Source organism: Triplophysa rosa, linkage group LG5 (genome assembly GCF_024868665.1).
Source record: "Triplophysa rosa linkage group LG5, Trosa_1v2, whole genome shotgun sequence".
Classification (NCBI taxonomy): Eukaryota; Metazoa; Chordata; class Actinopteri; order Cypriniformes; family Nemacheilidae; genus Triplophysa; species Triplophysa rosa.
In genome coordinates this window covers 15,019,790-15,037,920 of record NC_079894.1, presented here as the reverse complement: position 1 = coordinate 15,037,920, position 18,131 = coordinate 15,019,790, and the positions used below count along the sequence as shown (strand labels likewise).

The following is an 18,131-nucleotide window of genomic DNA, read 5'->3' as shown; positions in this document are numbered from 1 at the left end:
AACCGCAAGGTAGACTACAGATAATGTAATGTTACCGGGTCTCAATAGCTTACGTAGCATGATCGAGCCTCGTCATGAATTTAGTGTTAAGCTTGTAAAAGATGACTACCAAACCACAATAAATGTTTTATGGTCAAAAGTCGCTGATTCCTTAGTTCATGCACGTAGACTAATGTTATCGGGATCTATAGTTACTATGCTAGGCACTATTCCAATAGCGAGTTGAGTGTAAGTTATTGATTGCACCTATTACACAAAGCACAACATCTGGTCGCGAGTGTGTTTCCGAAAATATAACTACAGAAAATGATTTGCAGTGGTTACTAAACACATTCAAGTCCATGCGTTGTGTTTTGGGTGACTGCAAATGTGTTATGTAACTAACGTTAGCAAGTTAGCTGCTATGGAGCTAGCACGCTATGTGCTAATGGCTAACAACCAGCTGCTACCTCAGAATCTAGTTTGAGCTATTAGTATAGCCCAGTAGTATACCCCGCAGGAGCCAAAAGAGTGCTTTAGTACATGCACAGTTTACGAAGTGACATGATGTAACAGCGATTTCTGCTTAGTCAACAAATTCACGTGTATTGCGCTGCCCAAGTGGAATTTATACAGCGACAGTATTTACGACATTGATAACAGAAAATTGCACTTATCAACCACATGGGTGAACCATACACCAAAACGGCTCGTTGTTGCTTTAAGAGTGTTGACTGAATCGTCAATTATTGCAATCAATGTTAAAGTGTTTTTTTAGTGCAAAATAATAGTGTCAATAAAGTCATTAAGTTTAGTTTAAATAAACATCTAAGTACTGTATACCGAAATCATATAATCTATCCTGTACAGCGCTAAACACACATTACCTGTTTTTTTGTTTGTTTTTTCATTTTTGCCTACTTTGATGTTCTTAATCTCATAATAAGATTATGAGAATTCATCCTGGATTTCACAGACAGGGCCAACAGGTATGTTCTTTATCAGCTAAGAAGAACAAATTCAGGATGTGTGAATTTTAACAAGCAGAATTTTTAATGTAATTAACATCCTGATTATATTAAACGTGTGTTATGCATGAAGTTACATTAAAAGAATGAATATTAAACACGAAGTTGTGCTCCACCAGTAGCACCAAACTGCCAAAATAATTACAGTTTTCCTCATCATTCCCCTGTCTGCCATTGGGAAGCCAAACAGATAATCTTGCCCCAAACTCACATCATTGCAGTACGGGGATGTACAAACAAAGCAATGTATTGATAGCACTACAGAGCAACAGTGTTTACATTTTGGAGGAAATAAGCTAATGTACAGACAAAAACAAATGTCTTATGTGTACACCCGCCTGAACCATCAATCCAAGAATAAACCTTTTAAAAGACATCATGCCCGTTCATCTGCTTTAAAGCTATACCTTCAAAAATAAAAATGTGAGAAAGTAGTTGTGAGAATAAGAGTGAAATATAGGTTTCTGTGAGCTGAGACACAGAACCCTTAAACACTTCCCTCTACTAACCGGCAATGTAATGACTAATCATCAGCCCCTTGGCATTAAATCTATCACCCTGCTCTTTCTATTTATTCACATAGAATACCAAAGGGATGCTGAGATTGCCCTAACAAATTAAAGCATGTTTGCCCTGCTTGGCCGATCTGCAAATCTGAGCACAAATTACTCCTGCTCCAGGCTGGATCATGGCAGAGGGAACCGATCAATAGCTTATGACTGACCAGCTGATCAGTAACAATTAGGAAGCAATTTGAGTTACGCCTCTTTAAATGTTACAGTAGTCACATCAGTTTTGGGCACAAATATCTGATAAGGTGACCACAGAGTCATTGCTACTATTGTCAGTGAGGTGAGAGAGACACCAGGAAGACACCTAGATGGCAAGTGATGGATTTCTAGAGCGCTGACTTCTTGAAACTTGTTGATATTGATATTTCTCTATGAAAGCAAAGTGGTTGTGGGGGTTAAACTAAATATGACTTTTTGTCTTCTGCAGAACACAAACTAAGCTATTTTGAAGAATGTTGGTAACCAAACAACACAGGCCTCCATTGAATTCCATGAGGATGCAAAAAGCATACTGGGACAGACTGCATTGAAATAGTTTGGAGTACTAGCCACTAGCCAGACCGATAGCCAAGCACAGACCGGACGCTGAAACCATCTATACAAAAACAAATGAATAATTGTAAAACTTTACATTTAAATTCTACTTCCTTTTGGAATTGAATTTAAATAACACTCTTAATTTTATTCTGACTGGTGCACCATTGCCACTACATTATTATTCACATGTCTGATTCTTCCTACCTGCACAGCCACAAATCTTTTAGTTTCAGATTGAGAGACATATCAGTGCAGCCTTCACACTGATCTACACAAATCGATTGGCTGGCTGGACCAGGAACACACTGTCATTGAGTCGGCAGCTATTAAAGCATTTGGGAGCATCTGGACTATGTCTGGATTTCACATGCCAATACTGACAGAATAACAAAGACAACATGTCCACAGGACCATAAAACGAACATAGTCAAACATCTGACCTTTTGGGGAGTATAACAGACAGACAAATGTGCAGCATGATATAGTGTGCAACAATACTATTATATTAACTAAAATATATAAAAAGACTCCTCATAAAGTGTGTTTGTATTTTTGTATAGGTTTGTCCTTTCTCTCTGTGAGAGGATGAAGTAAAACAGTATAAAAAAGCACAAAAAGACAGCACAGCTTGTGCCTAATGTTTCGGCACACGGTTCATTGGTCGGTTTAATGGTGCCTGGGCTTCATGCATTAATTGTCTGTTTTGATCCAAAGCCCCATGCAGAGTTCACCACCTTTGGATATGTAAAAAGAGACTGAAAGAAGGTCATAACAGAAAGAAAAGAACCAAACACAAACAGCACCGACTACGGTTACTGCAGTTACAAAGCAGACCAATGCATGTGTTAAAATAAATGGTGAGGGTGATTTAAGAAACAAGCACAGTTGTCCTAGTTTTTTGTTCAGTGCCATATTACACCGTGTCTACATTGGACGCGACATAACAACATGCTTGTTGCGCCGCATCCAGTGTGGACAAAATGTAAAATGATAATGGGTTCTAATGCGTTTCTAATGTCTTTTGTCATGTCCCATCGCGTCGGTTGCGTCCGGTGTAGACACGGTGTTACATAAGAGTAATTGCATAAACAAATGTTTTGCATTACAGAATTCTAATCAGTTGGTGAGGTTTACCCAAATATATTCTGTGAATAAATGATGGGCTTTTTAAAAGGACACTTTGTGCAAGCTTGTCAAATTTATTGAAATAAAATGGCACGGTGTACTATAATTACCATACTATTTAATTCCCTCATAGTGCATAAAACACTGACAGACAAAAGATGAGAGCGTGAGAGAGACAGAATTCATCTGGTATTCAAATCATAGATGGAATACAATAGCTCAGACCACTGCAGTAGCCCCTAAAAAACTATCATTTTCAGCTTCTTTTAATGCACACAGCAGCACAGAATAATGAGCACAGAATTAATGCTGCCTGCCTCTTCAACAACCTGATGCGCCTACAGTCAACAATCAGCAGTCAAACTACAGTTAACATAAAACTAAAAACTAGTCCTGATTCAACTGTCAAAACAAACCCTGTGGTTCTTTTTGACAGCGTGCAGAAAAGATTTCCTGAGCCACAGGAAAGCTGATTTATAAAAATGTATACAAATTACCTTATGAAAGTACCATCTTATGGTATAACATAATTTTACATCCTTGAAGAAAACGTCAAAAAAGGGATTCCCGAATCAGCACACAGGACAAGATACACACACAATGAATGCTTAAGCACATTATTGAATTATATATTTAAATTATATAAAGTGTATCTATTTTTGCATTTTGTGCATTCACTTGGCCTGACACCAAAGCCATTCACACAAAGTTTATGCTTGCGTATATGTAAGTGAATGTCACACATCAGTTCAAACATGTAGAAGAGGATAGGATTTGGCAGTTGAAGCAAATGGGAAAATTGTCTGTGCATAACAAATCTTCAGTCTGGGAAAGCAGAGTTTGCTATAACCTTGTATGAAAAAGAGTATGGAACATTTTTTATTTATAGGTATTTCTTTAATATACATGTACTTTGTGAAGGGTTGCATTAGGCATTCCTCTGATAGCGGTAACAGGTTTTTAGCGTAGGCCTATAGCGCTGTGTCCTTGGCATGACTATCACTCTAAACATCGCTCTCTGTTAAAGGGCAAGTCACATATTTCTGTCAAAATAAATGTCAGTGAAGGCACATTTATGGTCTATGATAAGATGAAGTCATGTTGGAGCAGAATCCTGTGCTGATAATATTGATATACTCTATCAAACACACCAGGAAGGACGAAAATACTCCAGAATAAAGGGTAATATTTTGAGTCATACTAAAACAGCTTCAGCACAGAATATTCCAAAGCCTGAATAAATTAACTTGGGAGTTCATTCAATCAAAAATACCAGAAATTGTTTAGATTTTGTCTTCATTCAACATTTAAAGCTGTTTCTGCCAATCTCATATTAATCTTGAGTACCTATTGGTAGTATTGCATAGTTCTTATCTTCAAAGAGTCTTTAGTTTGATCACATTTAAAAACGACAGATACAGCTGTACGATTATTTCAGAAAACAGGCTAGCCTTAGACGCGTGGGGGGGGGGGGAGGCGTAACTAAAGCACGAGCACACAATACATAATCGCATTATCCCTGCATAGCTGTTGATTCACGAAGTTCGTGTTGTGTACCCTAGGCACGTACGCTCCGATTGCCAACAACGTGTGCGGTTCATGACAGGCATCTTTTAACGCTGGGACCGCTCCATTTATCAGTTCCAACCGATCTGCAAATACAGCGTTATATCCACCATTTATGTAACATTCCTCGCCGAAATGCAGTGAAGAAACAAACACAGCTGAACTTTTGACAAGTTGACTATGTCAAGCATGAGAAGCCAGCACATTTAACATTGTAAAGAAGTCAGAATGCAAGAAACACTGTGGCACCTCCTCTTTAAGGAAAACATGTTTGAAAAATGTGGCAGCTTTCTTTAAAAATGAAAACACTGGCATTTTGGAATGTTTGCAAGGACATTTAAACATGCCATTGTTTTACATCTAAAGTCTGCATGGAATCAAATTTGAGATCTTTTGGCTTTAAGTGTGACTTTGTTGTCAGAGCTGCAGTGAATATGCACTGGACACATATAGTAAATGCTGTCGGCTTACAGTGACGCGGGTTTGAAAATAATGGAAAATAATGGGGGGGAAGCCCAAAAAGAAAAGAGTGTGACTCTGTAAGGCTTAAAGTGACAATTAAAAATTCTGTCATCATTTACTCACCCTCCAGATCACTGGTACTCAACCTTTTTTGGGCCAGCACCCCCTAATTATTTTCCAGGTCCCTTACTGCCCCCCATGAAAATAATGGGCTAAATGTCTTCATAGTAATAATAGTAATAATAAACTATTTGTTATTATAAAAGCATGTCTCTGAAAGTCAAGTAACAGATTTAATTGGCCGGTTGGAATATTACCGTACTTTTACAAAGAGCAAAAACGATGTGAAGTAGAATGTTTGAACTTAGTTTCAATATTCTCCTAAATGCATAATAAAAACCTAAAAAGCTCCTTGGATTCACCTCACTTTTTTAAGTTTATAGGCCTAAATGTGTGTGCCAGTGTGTGCTCTATCAGAGGTATAATACAAGGTCTGTCATTAATAATTTGTGTTCATAATTAGGCAAATATGAACATTACAATCTTCTTACAAGTATAAACACATATTACATTGTAGATGTATTTATTTTTTATTATCTTGAAACAGTCCAAGCAGAGTACATTTTGGGCTCAGATATGACGATGATTAGATAAGTAGAGAATTAATATCCTACCCAAAGATGATTACAATATATTAGACTGAGTTTATGCCTAACATTAACATTTCTACATCATAGAGTTAAATGTAATTAATTTTAAATGCTGTCATTAGAGTGGAAGTGAACATAATTTATTGAAAATATTTACCAAGGCTTACAAATAAGTATTTCATGTGCAAAATTCTCTTCATGCAAACTCAACTGTCATATAATGTGCAATGAAAGGTGCAGATGTTACCCACAGCAAATGGAGTAATTTGTAGGTAGCCTATTTGTTTCACATTTTTACACTCTCACTATTAAGTTAAATCTGCCCCTTCAGTCAGCTGACGTCAATGTAACATGACAGAGCTCTCACGTGATGAGGTGCCGATCCCGAATTGTATATGAAACTACATCAGTGTACTTTGGTGTGTTTGCCGCACTGCGCGCATATGACATCAAAGCACCGCGAGAATGATTCAATAGCTTTTTGAAAGCAGTTTGATCTTCAATCTCTCTCGTGATGAATGCCCATCAGTCTGTGCACCTCAAGATGTCAAAATGCACATTTTCTGTTCACGGATGACTATGGTAGTGGTAAAGTTCTATCACACATTACTTTTAAAAACTTGCTAGCATTGCTCTAGGAAAATGAAGCCCTCCAACATCCTACATGAGGTTGTCAGTTTGAGCACCCAGCAGAAACATAAATCGGCGCAATGTTTGTACAAACACATACATTACTAGCAGCACATTTATACCTGAATGTAGCCTATACAGCAGCACAACGAACTGCGTTCACTAATAGAGAATGCCATTTTGTGTTCGCGCTCACTGTAATCACTGTTTGGATTTCAGAACGTTTCAGGACAGCTAATAGTTGCCTTTATTCGTGTTCTACCAAAACAGAAAGATTACCCATTTAATTACTTCGACTCTCCATGGCCTTTTAGTGGACTGTTGAAGTGTTTTTTTTCCACATGCAAGGATGTGGTGAGGACTCAGCTGTCGCTTTTTCTCATAGCGGTCCAAACGTTTTGTACAGTCGATGTGGTGCTCGCTTCTTGGGGAGAATAAGAACTTATTGATATGTTTTTCAATAATTGGTTAAAGCCGACGCAGCTGCCGCGAGTGGTGTCCAGGGTGATGAGGCAGGATTTTGGGTGCTCGTCACGAGCGGAGGTAACTGTTGCGCTCAACTGCTGAACATGCTATGATAGGCTGAAATCATCACGTGGTGTATGCGTGTGGTCAAAAACATTCATGGCTACATTATAACCACAGTTTGCGCCCTAGCTGCTCCTGATGCAGATCGTAATCTTTTTCAGGAAATGTTTAATCTTGTCTTGCCTGGATATTTGGTGTAAACTTGCGAATGCCCCCAAAGAACACCTGAACGCCCCCCTTTCAAAAATCTTGCTTTCATCGCCCCCTACGTTTTCTGAACGCCCACTGGGGGGCTGTACCGCCCCCATTGAGAAACGCTGCTCCAGATGTTCCGAATCGTTCCAAAAACTACCAAAATTACCAAAATTCTTTGTTCTGATGAACACGGAGAAAGATATTTGGAAGAATGCTTGTAACCAAACAGTTCTTGGCCACCATTGACTACCATAGCAGGAAAAATAACAATAGTAGTCAAAAGTACTCCAGAACTGTTTGCTTTCCTACATTCTTCAAAGTTCCTACTATGGTAGTGTTTGGTTACAAGCATTCTTTCAAATATCTTTCTCTGTGTTCATCAGAACAAAGAAATGTTTGCAACAACTTGAGGGTGAGTAAATGTAGACATTTTTGGGTGAACTGTCCCTTTAATAACATATACTGTGTTCCAAAACATTAACAAAATTTGAATTTGGAAGATATAAGCATTCAAAACTCACAGTTTTTCACTTCTGACAACACAGACAAATGCATGTGCCACCCTAACTTCCTGTTTCAGTGAAAATCACATCCACCCATCGAACAAAGGTGCATATTTCAAAATACTTCAGCTGGTCTTTAAAGAACAGTTCCTCCTAAAAAAAAAATTTCAAAGGCCAAACCAATTCACACACACACAGAATAATTTGAGGTCATCATTCATGCAAGCGCACATAAACAAGAAATCCCAAACTTGTCAATAAGTTTTACTGGCAGCTTACACAGCAACCTGTCTCAACCACCTGACGTGTCACCTGACAGGAGGCCATAACCTTACCCTTTCTGACCACAACTCGGGGACGCCATGAATGATTCATGGGAACCACTGCACGAATTTCGCTGACACTTTGCCTTATGTTACCTGCAGGTAGGCAGGGGACCTATTGATGTTGGATGTTTTTCTGCAGAGCTAAAAGCCTTCGCTCACTCCCAAAGGCTTTGTGACAGGTGGAAAAAAGTCTGAGTTGCTTTTAGAACACTGATTTTGTTGTTTGTGTGGCACACGGGGCATTGTGGAGATGGTCTCTATTCAGGCAGATCATTTACAAGTGATCCATGTGTGTTTCCAAGGGCTAGAAAAGCAAAGTTGCTTCAAATGCAAATTGATATGGTTGGGCTTTGGGCAGCTGGAAGGTTCGGATGTTGGAATACATTAATGCTCATCGGCAACGCTATTGTGGGACCCAAGAAAGAAAGTAAATGATACACCACATTAGTCCAGCAGCCTGGAGCAAATAACATAGCATTTTTTCCATTAAAGTTGAGATGAGAAAAACAGGGAGAATACGCTGCATCTACTACTGCGCTGCATCAAGCCACAATAGCACTGCAAACAAGAAATATTTCAGAAATCTTTTAGTGTGTATGTGTGTGTGTGTGTGACTGTGCCGTATTTCTGTGAATGTACAGGGCACAACAAGGAAGGGTTGAGACAAAATTCATTATTTCGGTACAAAAGACATGCTAGTTCAACTTCATTTCCATACACCATAAATATTTTCCTTGAATTCGTGTGTTTGATATTATAATTTTGAAGTTAAATAGAAAGTGGAGAGTGCGCCAAGTTGCTTGGTGTCCAAAATAAAGCCAATATCAAGTGTAGACAACCTTCTCAAGGTACAAAAGTAAAAACTGTCATTGCATAACAAACTTAAAGGTCCAATGTGTAATTTTTTGGAGGATCTATCGACATAAATGTAATATAATATACATAACTATGTGTTTAGAGCTGTAAGACCTTACATAATGAAACATTATGTTTTTATTACCTTAGAATTAGCTATTTTTATCTACATACTGTACACCGCGGGTCAACTTAAATAGAATTCACTATGTTTTTTCTACAGTAGCCGTAAACAGACAAAATGCTCTACCAAAAAAAGTGTATGGAGGGGCTACTTATCATCTGAATAATTTTGTAAATGTGTTGTGCTTTCTCAACATTTTTCAAATAAAAAAATCTCCATTTGATGTGAGATTTTAAGGCAAGTTCAAAACCTCGGCACAGTAATGGCACCGTAAAGCTTCACATGCCAAACATAAACATCAGAAGGTTTAGACAGCATCGTAATCGCTAGTTTTATATAGTTTAATGTAGAAAAGGATTGAAAGGACATGAAAAAAGAAAATATTTGCAAACCAAATACATGAAATTCAAAGAATATCTCCTTAAATGGCCTGCTAAAGCAAATATGAAAAATGCACAAATGTTGTTTTGAAAGCAAATGTTTTTAACATCAACATTTCATAACCATTTTTGAGAAACTGTATTATTGTGAAAAATTCAAACACATCTCTTCTAAATATTTTCCAAATTATTTAAATATTTGTGGAATTGTAATTGACGGTTGCCAGCTAATACACTAGTCTGAAACAGCACTATAAATACTACAGAAGATGTCTTAGTTGCATTGAAAAGTAACAACTAAACTATATTACTGTATGGCAGAAGTGTAGGAAAATATTGACAGGAACATCAGCAGAGAGATGAGAGGCATTCATCTGCTGTGGGCTGACAGACACACACACTCATCTGACAGTTGAGCGTGTTCCATTGTGAAAGTAAAGAACTTGACTACAACGCCCACACTCCATGTTTTCATATGAGACTTGACGCCTGTCATATTTATGATTACAAAATAATTCGTGTATACACATTCAGTTGTCGTGCATTGTTATCTAACTGAAATTTCAGGTCATATGCAATTAATTACTGATGCTTTAATGCCTACTCATTAGGGATCGGAGATACGGCTCACAAAATTTTCTGGTATTTGTTGCGATAATGATACAAATAACGATATAACTATAACACCATCCACCGATGTTTTTTGCGATGATAGTAACTGTAAAAGTAAAAGTGATAGTAGCTGCATGTAGTCTAGAGCCTCAGAAACAAAACATTAATCAAACAGTTAAACGCACCCCAAATCAAACAGGCTCCTAAAATATACCTACAGTATTTTTGTAAATATAAAATATAATGGTGATATTCGACTTCAAAAGGTTTTAGTAAAGAAAGAATAAAATAAAATAAAACTCCATATACACATCATGTCATACCTAAACTGTCTATAGTCTATTGCTGAGTGGAAACGATCGCATCACGCTGTCAATCATTCTCTCCTGAACTGTGTGAACCTTCTCTTCTGTCTATGACTCGCGCTACAGAAAGAGAACAGAAAAATGCAGATAAAAGAAATCTAATTAAATAATCTACTCTGTCATACACTCATAAACGTATTTAAAATAATGAAGGGTTTTTCCTGCATAGAGAAATTGGAGGTGGCCGCCTCCGTCAAATGTCGTGCCGCCTCAGGCTCTCGCCAAAATTATGTCGGGTGTCTTCACTGCGTGCATTTAACAGACTGTCATTTGTAACTGCAGCTGCGGCATTACGCCACAGTGGAGGCGCTGTTTTGTTATCAGCACACTGAGGCGCTACAAAGAGTTGCATAACAAGAGCTAGCTGTGTTTCACGGCTGTTCGTTTTGCATCAAAGTACGTTTAATTTCTTAAATTAACATGACGTACATCATTGTAATGTCTTTAGCTGTGCAGTTGGATTGTTGAATCCGCGTATACTGTACACAGCGAGTTTGCCAGTATGAACGCACATTGCGTTCAGAACGACTCGCACTCGAATGACTCATTTGAACAGATTGATTTAAACTATTGAACTTTTCAGTCACTAGCGAATATAAGAGATCACTGAACCATTTAAAGTGAACCACAGAGAATGCAAGATGCGAATGAGCTTTGCTCATTTAGTAAGACTGGTTAATTCAGATGGCTATTATGGGCTGAAAAGTTAGTTGAAAATTATATAAAAACTTTATTTGATTAAAAAAAATCTGTTTGGTTGAATAAAAGTAATGGTTTATATAACTTAATAATTGTAATTTTCATCTAATTTTATTAGAACTTTTAATGTCAAAGTCACTTTGGTTAATCAACTTAACGGTACGGTAGGCCTACGTGTGTGTACAAGATCAGGATGGCACCACCTCCGCCTCATTTTGAGCCAGGAAAAACCCTGTAACGTAATACAAACTCGCATTTTGTACTGGCAGCAGTGCAGTGCGTGCTGTCGCTATGAAAGCACATGTGGGCACGAGCTGCGTACGGGACGCTCCATTCATGCAATGTATATAACAGGCAAGAAATCATATTAAGAAATTTGTGCAATGCGCACGCGCACGTAACATCTAACGAATGTTTAAATAAAGACTTTTAGCCAAACTAAATGTTGTGGTGTTTTAATGTATTATGACTATCAACAAATACTTAACAAACAAATAAAAAAAACGAAAGTGAAACTAAACATTAACTCGGATGCATCTACAGTGCCAACCTAAACGAGATTTAGAAGAAGAATCAGAATCAGAAAGAGCTTTATTGCCAAGTATGTTTGCACATACAAGGAATCTGTTTTGGTGACAGGAGCATCCAGAACACAGAAACAGCAACAACAGTACACAGAGACCATAACACAATAGAATACAGTACGCAATTATTTAAATAAGGGCCTATGTGTATAAAAAATTAAGAAATACAATAAACATAAGATAAAGATATAGAGAGTAAAGCTATGTGTGTATGTAAATATGTACAAGTAAAAAATAAGAATAGACTATTGTAGTACAAGGTATGCTATATACAGCAGAATGAATAAAATATAATTTACAGAAAAAGTTGTATAAAAAATAAATAGTGTATTATCTGGAGGAAATAATTAATATTGCACTTAATTATTATTGCACAGAGTTATTAATTGCACGGTGTGTAAAAACATTTAACTGTTCAAGAGGTAGATGGCCTGAGGGAAGAAGCTGTTTTTGTGTCTGGTTGTTTTGGTGCTCAGTGCTCTGTAGCGCCGACCAGACGGCAGCATTGTGAAGAGCTGATGGCTTGGATGTGAGAGGTCCAGGGTGATCTTCTGAGCCCTTTTCCTCACTCTAGATGTATACAGTTCTTGGAGGGTGGGCAGGGGAGCACCAATGATCTTCTCAGCAGTCCGAACCGTCCTCTGTAGTCTTCTGATGTCTGACTTTGTGGCTGAGCCAAACCAGACAGTGATGGATATGCAGAGGACAGACTCTATGACAGCTGAGTAAAACTGTTTTAATAGAGTTTGTGGTAGGTTGAACTTCTTCAGCTGATGTAAGAAGTACAACCTTTGCTGGGCTTTTTAGCAATGGAGCCAATGTGATTGTCCCAGTTCAGGTTCTGAGAGATGGAAGTGCCCAGGAACCTGAATGACTCCACTGCTGCCACAGTGCTGTTCATGATGGTGAGAGGGGGGAGTGCAGGGGGGTTTCTCCTGAAGTCCACAATCGTCTCCACTGTTTTAAGCGTGTTCAGCTCCAAGTTGTTATGACTGCACCAGACAGCCAGCTGCTCAGCCTCCTGTCTGTACGCAGACTCATCACCATCCGGGATCCTCTGACAGAAGGGTCCTGGGCAGTGCAGTCATTTGTGTACAGGGAGAAGAGCAGTGGGGAGAGAACGCACCCCTGGGGGGCGCCAGAGCTGATTGTGCGGGTGCTGGATGTGAGTTTCCCCATTCTCACTAACTGCTGCCAGCTGGTGATCCACTGACAGATAGAGCCAGGAACAGATAGCTGGGTTAACTTTGTCTGGAGCAGTGATGGGATGATGGTGTTGAAAGCGGAGCTGAAGTCCACAAACAGGATCCTCACATAGGTCCCTGGTCTATCCAGATGTTTCAGGACAAAATGCAGCCCCATGTTAACTGCATCCTCAACAGACCTGTTTGCTCTGTAGGCAAACTGCAGTGGGTCCAGTAAGGGTTCTGTGATGTCCTTCAGATAAGCCAGTACCAGTCTCTCGAATGACTTCATGACCAGAGATGTGAGAGCGACGGGTCTGTAGTCATTCAGTCCTGTGATTTTGGGTTTCTTTGGTATGGGGATTATGGTGGAGCGCTTGAAACGGGAAGGAACTGTGCACAGCTCCAGTGATCTGTTGAAGATCTGTGAGAAGATGAAGGCCAGTTGAATAGCACAGCTTTTAAGACAGGCTAGGGAGATACCATCTGGGCCTGGTGCTTTTCTTGTCTTTTGTTTCCTAAAGACTCGGCACACATCCTCTTCACTGATCTGAAGTGCAGGAGGTGGGGTGACTGAAGGTGATAGGTGTTGTGTAGAGAGAATGTCAGAGTTGGAGTGAGGTGTAAAGTTAGCATTTTCAAATCTGCAGTAAAAGTCATTCAGATCATTGACCAGGTGTTGATTGCCTGCAAAATTGGGGGATGGTGGCTTGTAGTTGGTAATGTCTTTAAGGCCTTTAGAGCTCCTCTTTTAGTGCAAACTCTTTCTCAGCTTCACGTCCGCCCTCTGCTATACCCGTTTTCACTCTGCATATGAGCTATGAATGGGTCTCACAAAGAAATACGTGATCAACTAGAATTTATCGTTTATATCGCGGGAAGACTAAATCCTATCGTGGGGAGAATTTCGGTATATCGCAAATGATATAATATCGCCCATCCTTACTACTCATTGCCATTAAACTAGAGGTTTTAATGAAAATGCGGAAACATCTCTGGCATTGCTTTAAATGTGGTAATATGTGTTAAACAGACCTTAGTGTACTACACAGCTAAAATACACTATTATTAAATTGGGCAAATTATCTTATTCAAAGCAGACGGAAAGAAATATTTTCTGATTTCCAGTTTTCTATATATAAACTGTTGTTGCTGAGGGAAGCTTTGTGACTTTGAAAGAACTCAATTATTTGGAGGTTAGACAGGCTGCCCAGCAACTAAAAGACCTTTAACTGAAGCATGACTGTTGTGACAACAGCTGTTACCTTGACAAAGGTTTTCAACTCTGCTTTACTACCAAGACATTTTCTATGTACAAATACGAAACATATCTATCTATCTCACAAACACACACACACACACACACACACAAAGCAACAAATAATAAATCTGACCTGAATCATTTCATGCACAGCAGTTAAACTGCAGGATTTACACTGAATCCGTTTAGGCTACTGATTTTAATTAACTTTTTTGGTCAATCTTTAATATTCTGTTCCGTTGTGAGAAGGGAAACAAGCAAACCCTTGGACTAATTGTAGCGATAAATCACCTGAGTGCTTGAAAATGCATTAACTTGGCAGTTATGAGTCAAAGCCTCGTCTGTGCGTGTAGAAGCCTCTCCAATGACCTTGAATGAGAGAGCAAAGTCTTTGCAAACTCCACTTCAACATTTGGGCTGGAGATTCTTTCATCATTCACACATCTTTCACAACATCTTGAGGCACAATAGGCTAAAACTATTGTTAACACCCTCATACATTATTTATGCTATTAGAATTCAGTATGAACAACAAACACATTAATACTGGGTTAAATAAAAACTGTTTTATTAAATGTGCTTAGCACTTCTTAATTATCTCTTAGCAAATGGAAAAGGGGATATTTTTATCATTTATTCACCCTCATGTCAATCCAGACCTGCATGACTGACTTTCTTTGGCAGAACACAAACGAAGATATTTTGAAAAATGTTGGTGAGCATACAACAACACCCCCAATGACCCCTACTGTATGGACAAAAAAGACGTTTTGACATTTCTTTTGTGTTCTATTTATCTCTAAGGTAAATATCTCATAACCTGCTGAATTTGCAGTACAAAGCATTTTTTTCACACTGTAAAAAAAGTTGCTGCCTTGACTTTTTAAGAATAATTAAATGGACTAGGTGCACAAAGCCGCCATATTAGATTTTCGATCATTGGCTTTACAAGTCATTACAACTCAATTGAATTATATTACTGTAATTCATGTGGGTTTCTAGGGAGTAAAAAAGTAACAATAAAAGTTGTGATTATTATTATAAAATAACTTAGTTGAAACTAGTTGAATTTTGAATAAAGTACATGAAAAATTAAAGATGCTTAAATTATTTTACTGAATTTAAGTAATATTAAAACATATATTGCCATGAGTTATTAATCACATCCTTTAAACTGCACAGTTTAGTTTCATAAAATGATCTTTTTGCACTGGTGAGGAAGTTTGAGCTCCGAAATGATGCTTTAACTATTATAACTATTTATATTTTAGCAGCCTGAGCACGAAGTGGAGTGCGGCATCAAGGTCCTGCCCATATTCCCTGATGACTCAATCGTAAACTAATAAATCATGTTACCACACCCCTTTTTATAGCATTATAACTTACTAAAACCCAACTTATAAAACAAAACAAAACAAAACAAAACACTTGGACATATAGCAACGTGATAAAAACTGACTAAAATAACAGAAAACATTTTGGAAAAAAATAATTGAAGTGTATTCATTGGATTGTATAGTTTGGCTCCTGTCCCATTTGTTTACATGGAGGGTGGGGTTTATGACCTGTACTGCAGCCAGCCACCAGGGGACGATCAAACATCTCACCTTCTGTGAGGGGACGCTGAGGTATCCGTAGTGAGGTCTGAAGGCTTTGTGTGGCGCCCGGGAGAACATCCAGGTTCTGCTGAAACTCTGGCCCAACATCGGCTGCAGCAGGAAGTACGGCTTCTCCGAGTAATTCATCACCACCAGAAACAGACACAGCACCACGATCAGACTGCTGCTGACTATCACCGACTTCCTCTGTGAGTGGGGACAGAATGACACAAAACATGCTGTCATTTCACTTTTCTCATTATACTCAATTTGCCATTGAAACAGACAAGCAACAAAATGCTGCCAGAACATAAGCGAAACTGAAAGTTTGATCACTGAACTACTGATGCTACGTCGGTTAACATGAATCTTACATTCATGTGAGGCCATAAATTGTATATTTATTTATTTTTAACAGGGAAAATAATGTAGTAATAGGGTTGCAATGGGTGACCCCATAAAACATGTTTTTGAGTAATTGATGACATTTATGTATTTTATGTTATTTTGTTGAATAAAGCCAAAAGAGACCACTTTACATATTTAATTTCCATGCAGCTTAATTTCATGTTAGATACTCTAATAGTTAATCTAACATATATACAGTATATATCTCAAAAAAGCATAAAATTGATGTCTGTAATGCTTAAAAAAACATGACATCAATGTGTATCCTATTTTAAAAGTGCCAACAACATAAAAACACACACATCAACCGAAACAATAATATCACAATAACAAAAAGCAACATTTGTACTAATGATGTAGGCAGTCAAAGAGCCGTTCAACATCACAGCGGAGCACAAGTCATTATGATTCTCTTGCAGAGGATTAAACCTGACAGACACTGAGACTCTTTGCTCTGTTTTGCACCGAGCTGATCGCAGAGGACAATTCAAGCCAATGAATAGTTCATTTTTCATTCAAATTGAATCTTCCCCTTCTTCACATTTATCAGATGTGACACGTTTTCCATTGAGTCTTCAAAAAACGCTCTTAAAATTGGACTTTGCTACATTCTCTGTTCTCTTTTCACAGTGAAAGACAGGAAGGCTGTCAAAGCGATCTCTGTATAATGATGTGTCCACACAGACATAATGCATATGGATTTTTCATAAAAAAGTTTGAGATGAGAATAAGACTCAATGTCCATCTTGATTAAAGACCGAATGTGTTTAAATTAGTTTCAGACAGTTTATGGACTTTAATTTGCTTTTAATTGGCTTTATTAACTTTAAAAGTTATGGGCATTCTAAATCACACATTAATGTTATGTAATAATAAATGCTTTCTTCAGAATGCCATTGAGTTTAAACCACAGTATGCTTTGCTTAACAATTCAACTTAGATTATATACAGTACAGACTAAAATATGATTTAGATTTTATTGGAGTTGTCAGTCTATATAAATCCACAATGAAATTCTAAGACATATTTTCTTTTTCAATATATACGTATATAGTTTTTTACTGAAACCTTAAAAAAAAGTTCTAGAAATTTCAACTCAAAACAAAGAAACTTTAAAATAAGAATACTAATTGCTACAAATTGCTTCATTTGTGTTTTCATTTTAACACGTTAAAACCTATAATCAGATTATTTAAATCTCAAATGCTTTATGTAAATGCATCATGCCGAAAACACACTTTCTGGACACAGCAAAGTAACACATTACAGGCATATTTTAGCGTAACTGTATAAAAGTATAAAAGCCAGCGTCCCCCTAAGATGTGAATTTCTATGTTTTTTGATGTAGTTTGATGACACGAAATTTGCCATCTCGAATGGAATCGTGTCTGGAATAATCGGGGGGCTGTCAGCGAATCTGTCTGAACCAGTGCGGCTCAAATCTGGCACATCAAACATCTCAGATAGGAGGTTTGGGTTTACATTTCATAGAGATCAAACATGAGAAGTTCATATCATGAAATGACCGTTTTAAGCTCAGACTAGAAAACTTGATTTCACATTTTACAGCAGTGTTGCATCATTATTTTAGGAATGGTGGTGTCACATGTATTTCTTGTCATTGAGACGAATAGTGAAGATTTAAAGAAATGCATACACCATGCACGAAGTCTAAGCATTTAGATGTATGATTCAGGCAGGTTTCTTTTTTTTAAACTAAAGTGACTTGAAATTTTCAATAAAAACTATTTTAAAACACTGTTTTTATATTTGTCCCAAATCTTTGTTATATCTTTAAAATCACCTTCCTTCCGCACCGCATAAGATTACAGACTACAATTTGATTCGCTTTTGACAGGCATCCAAGTATCTGAGTTATACAGTAACTACTGTGAGGCTTCGATTTAGCCCCAAAGCTCTTTAATACCCAACCAAGAGAGAGATAGCAGTAAAAACACCC

At 37.8% G+C, this 18,131-nt stretch overlaps 1 protein-coding gene across 2 annotated transcripts in view; it reads right to left on the bottom strand.

Annotated features, from left to right (window-relative positions):
• st6galnac3 (ST6 (alpha-N-acetyl-neuraminyl-2,3-beta-galactosyl-1,3)-N-acetylgalactosaminide alpha-2,6-sialyltransferase 3) overlaps nt 1-18,131 on the bottom strand; it is a 68,440-nt gene that overhangs the window by 29,038 nt on the left and 21,271 nt on the right. For both annotated transcript variants that reach the window (XR_008962913.1, XM_057333003.1), the window contains exon 2: nt 15,773-15,970. Coding sequence is in view for 1 of the 2 variants with exons in the window: in XM_057333003.1 (XP_057188986.1) it covers nt 15,773-15,970 (198 nt within the window). In the remaining variant the exon portion in view is untranslated. The remainder of the gene's footprint in view (nt 1-15,772; nt 15,971-18,131) is intronic.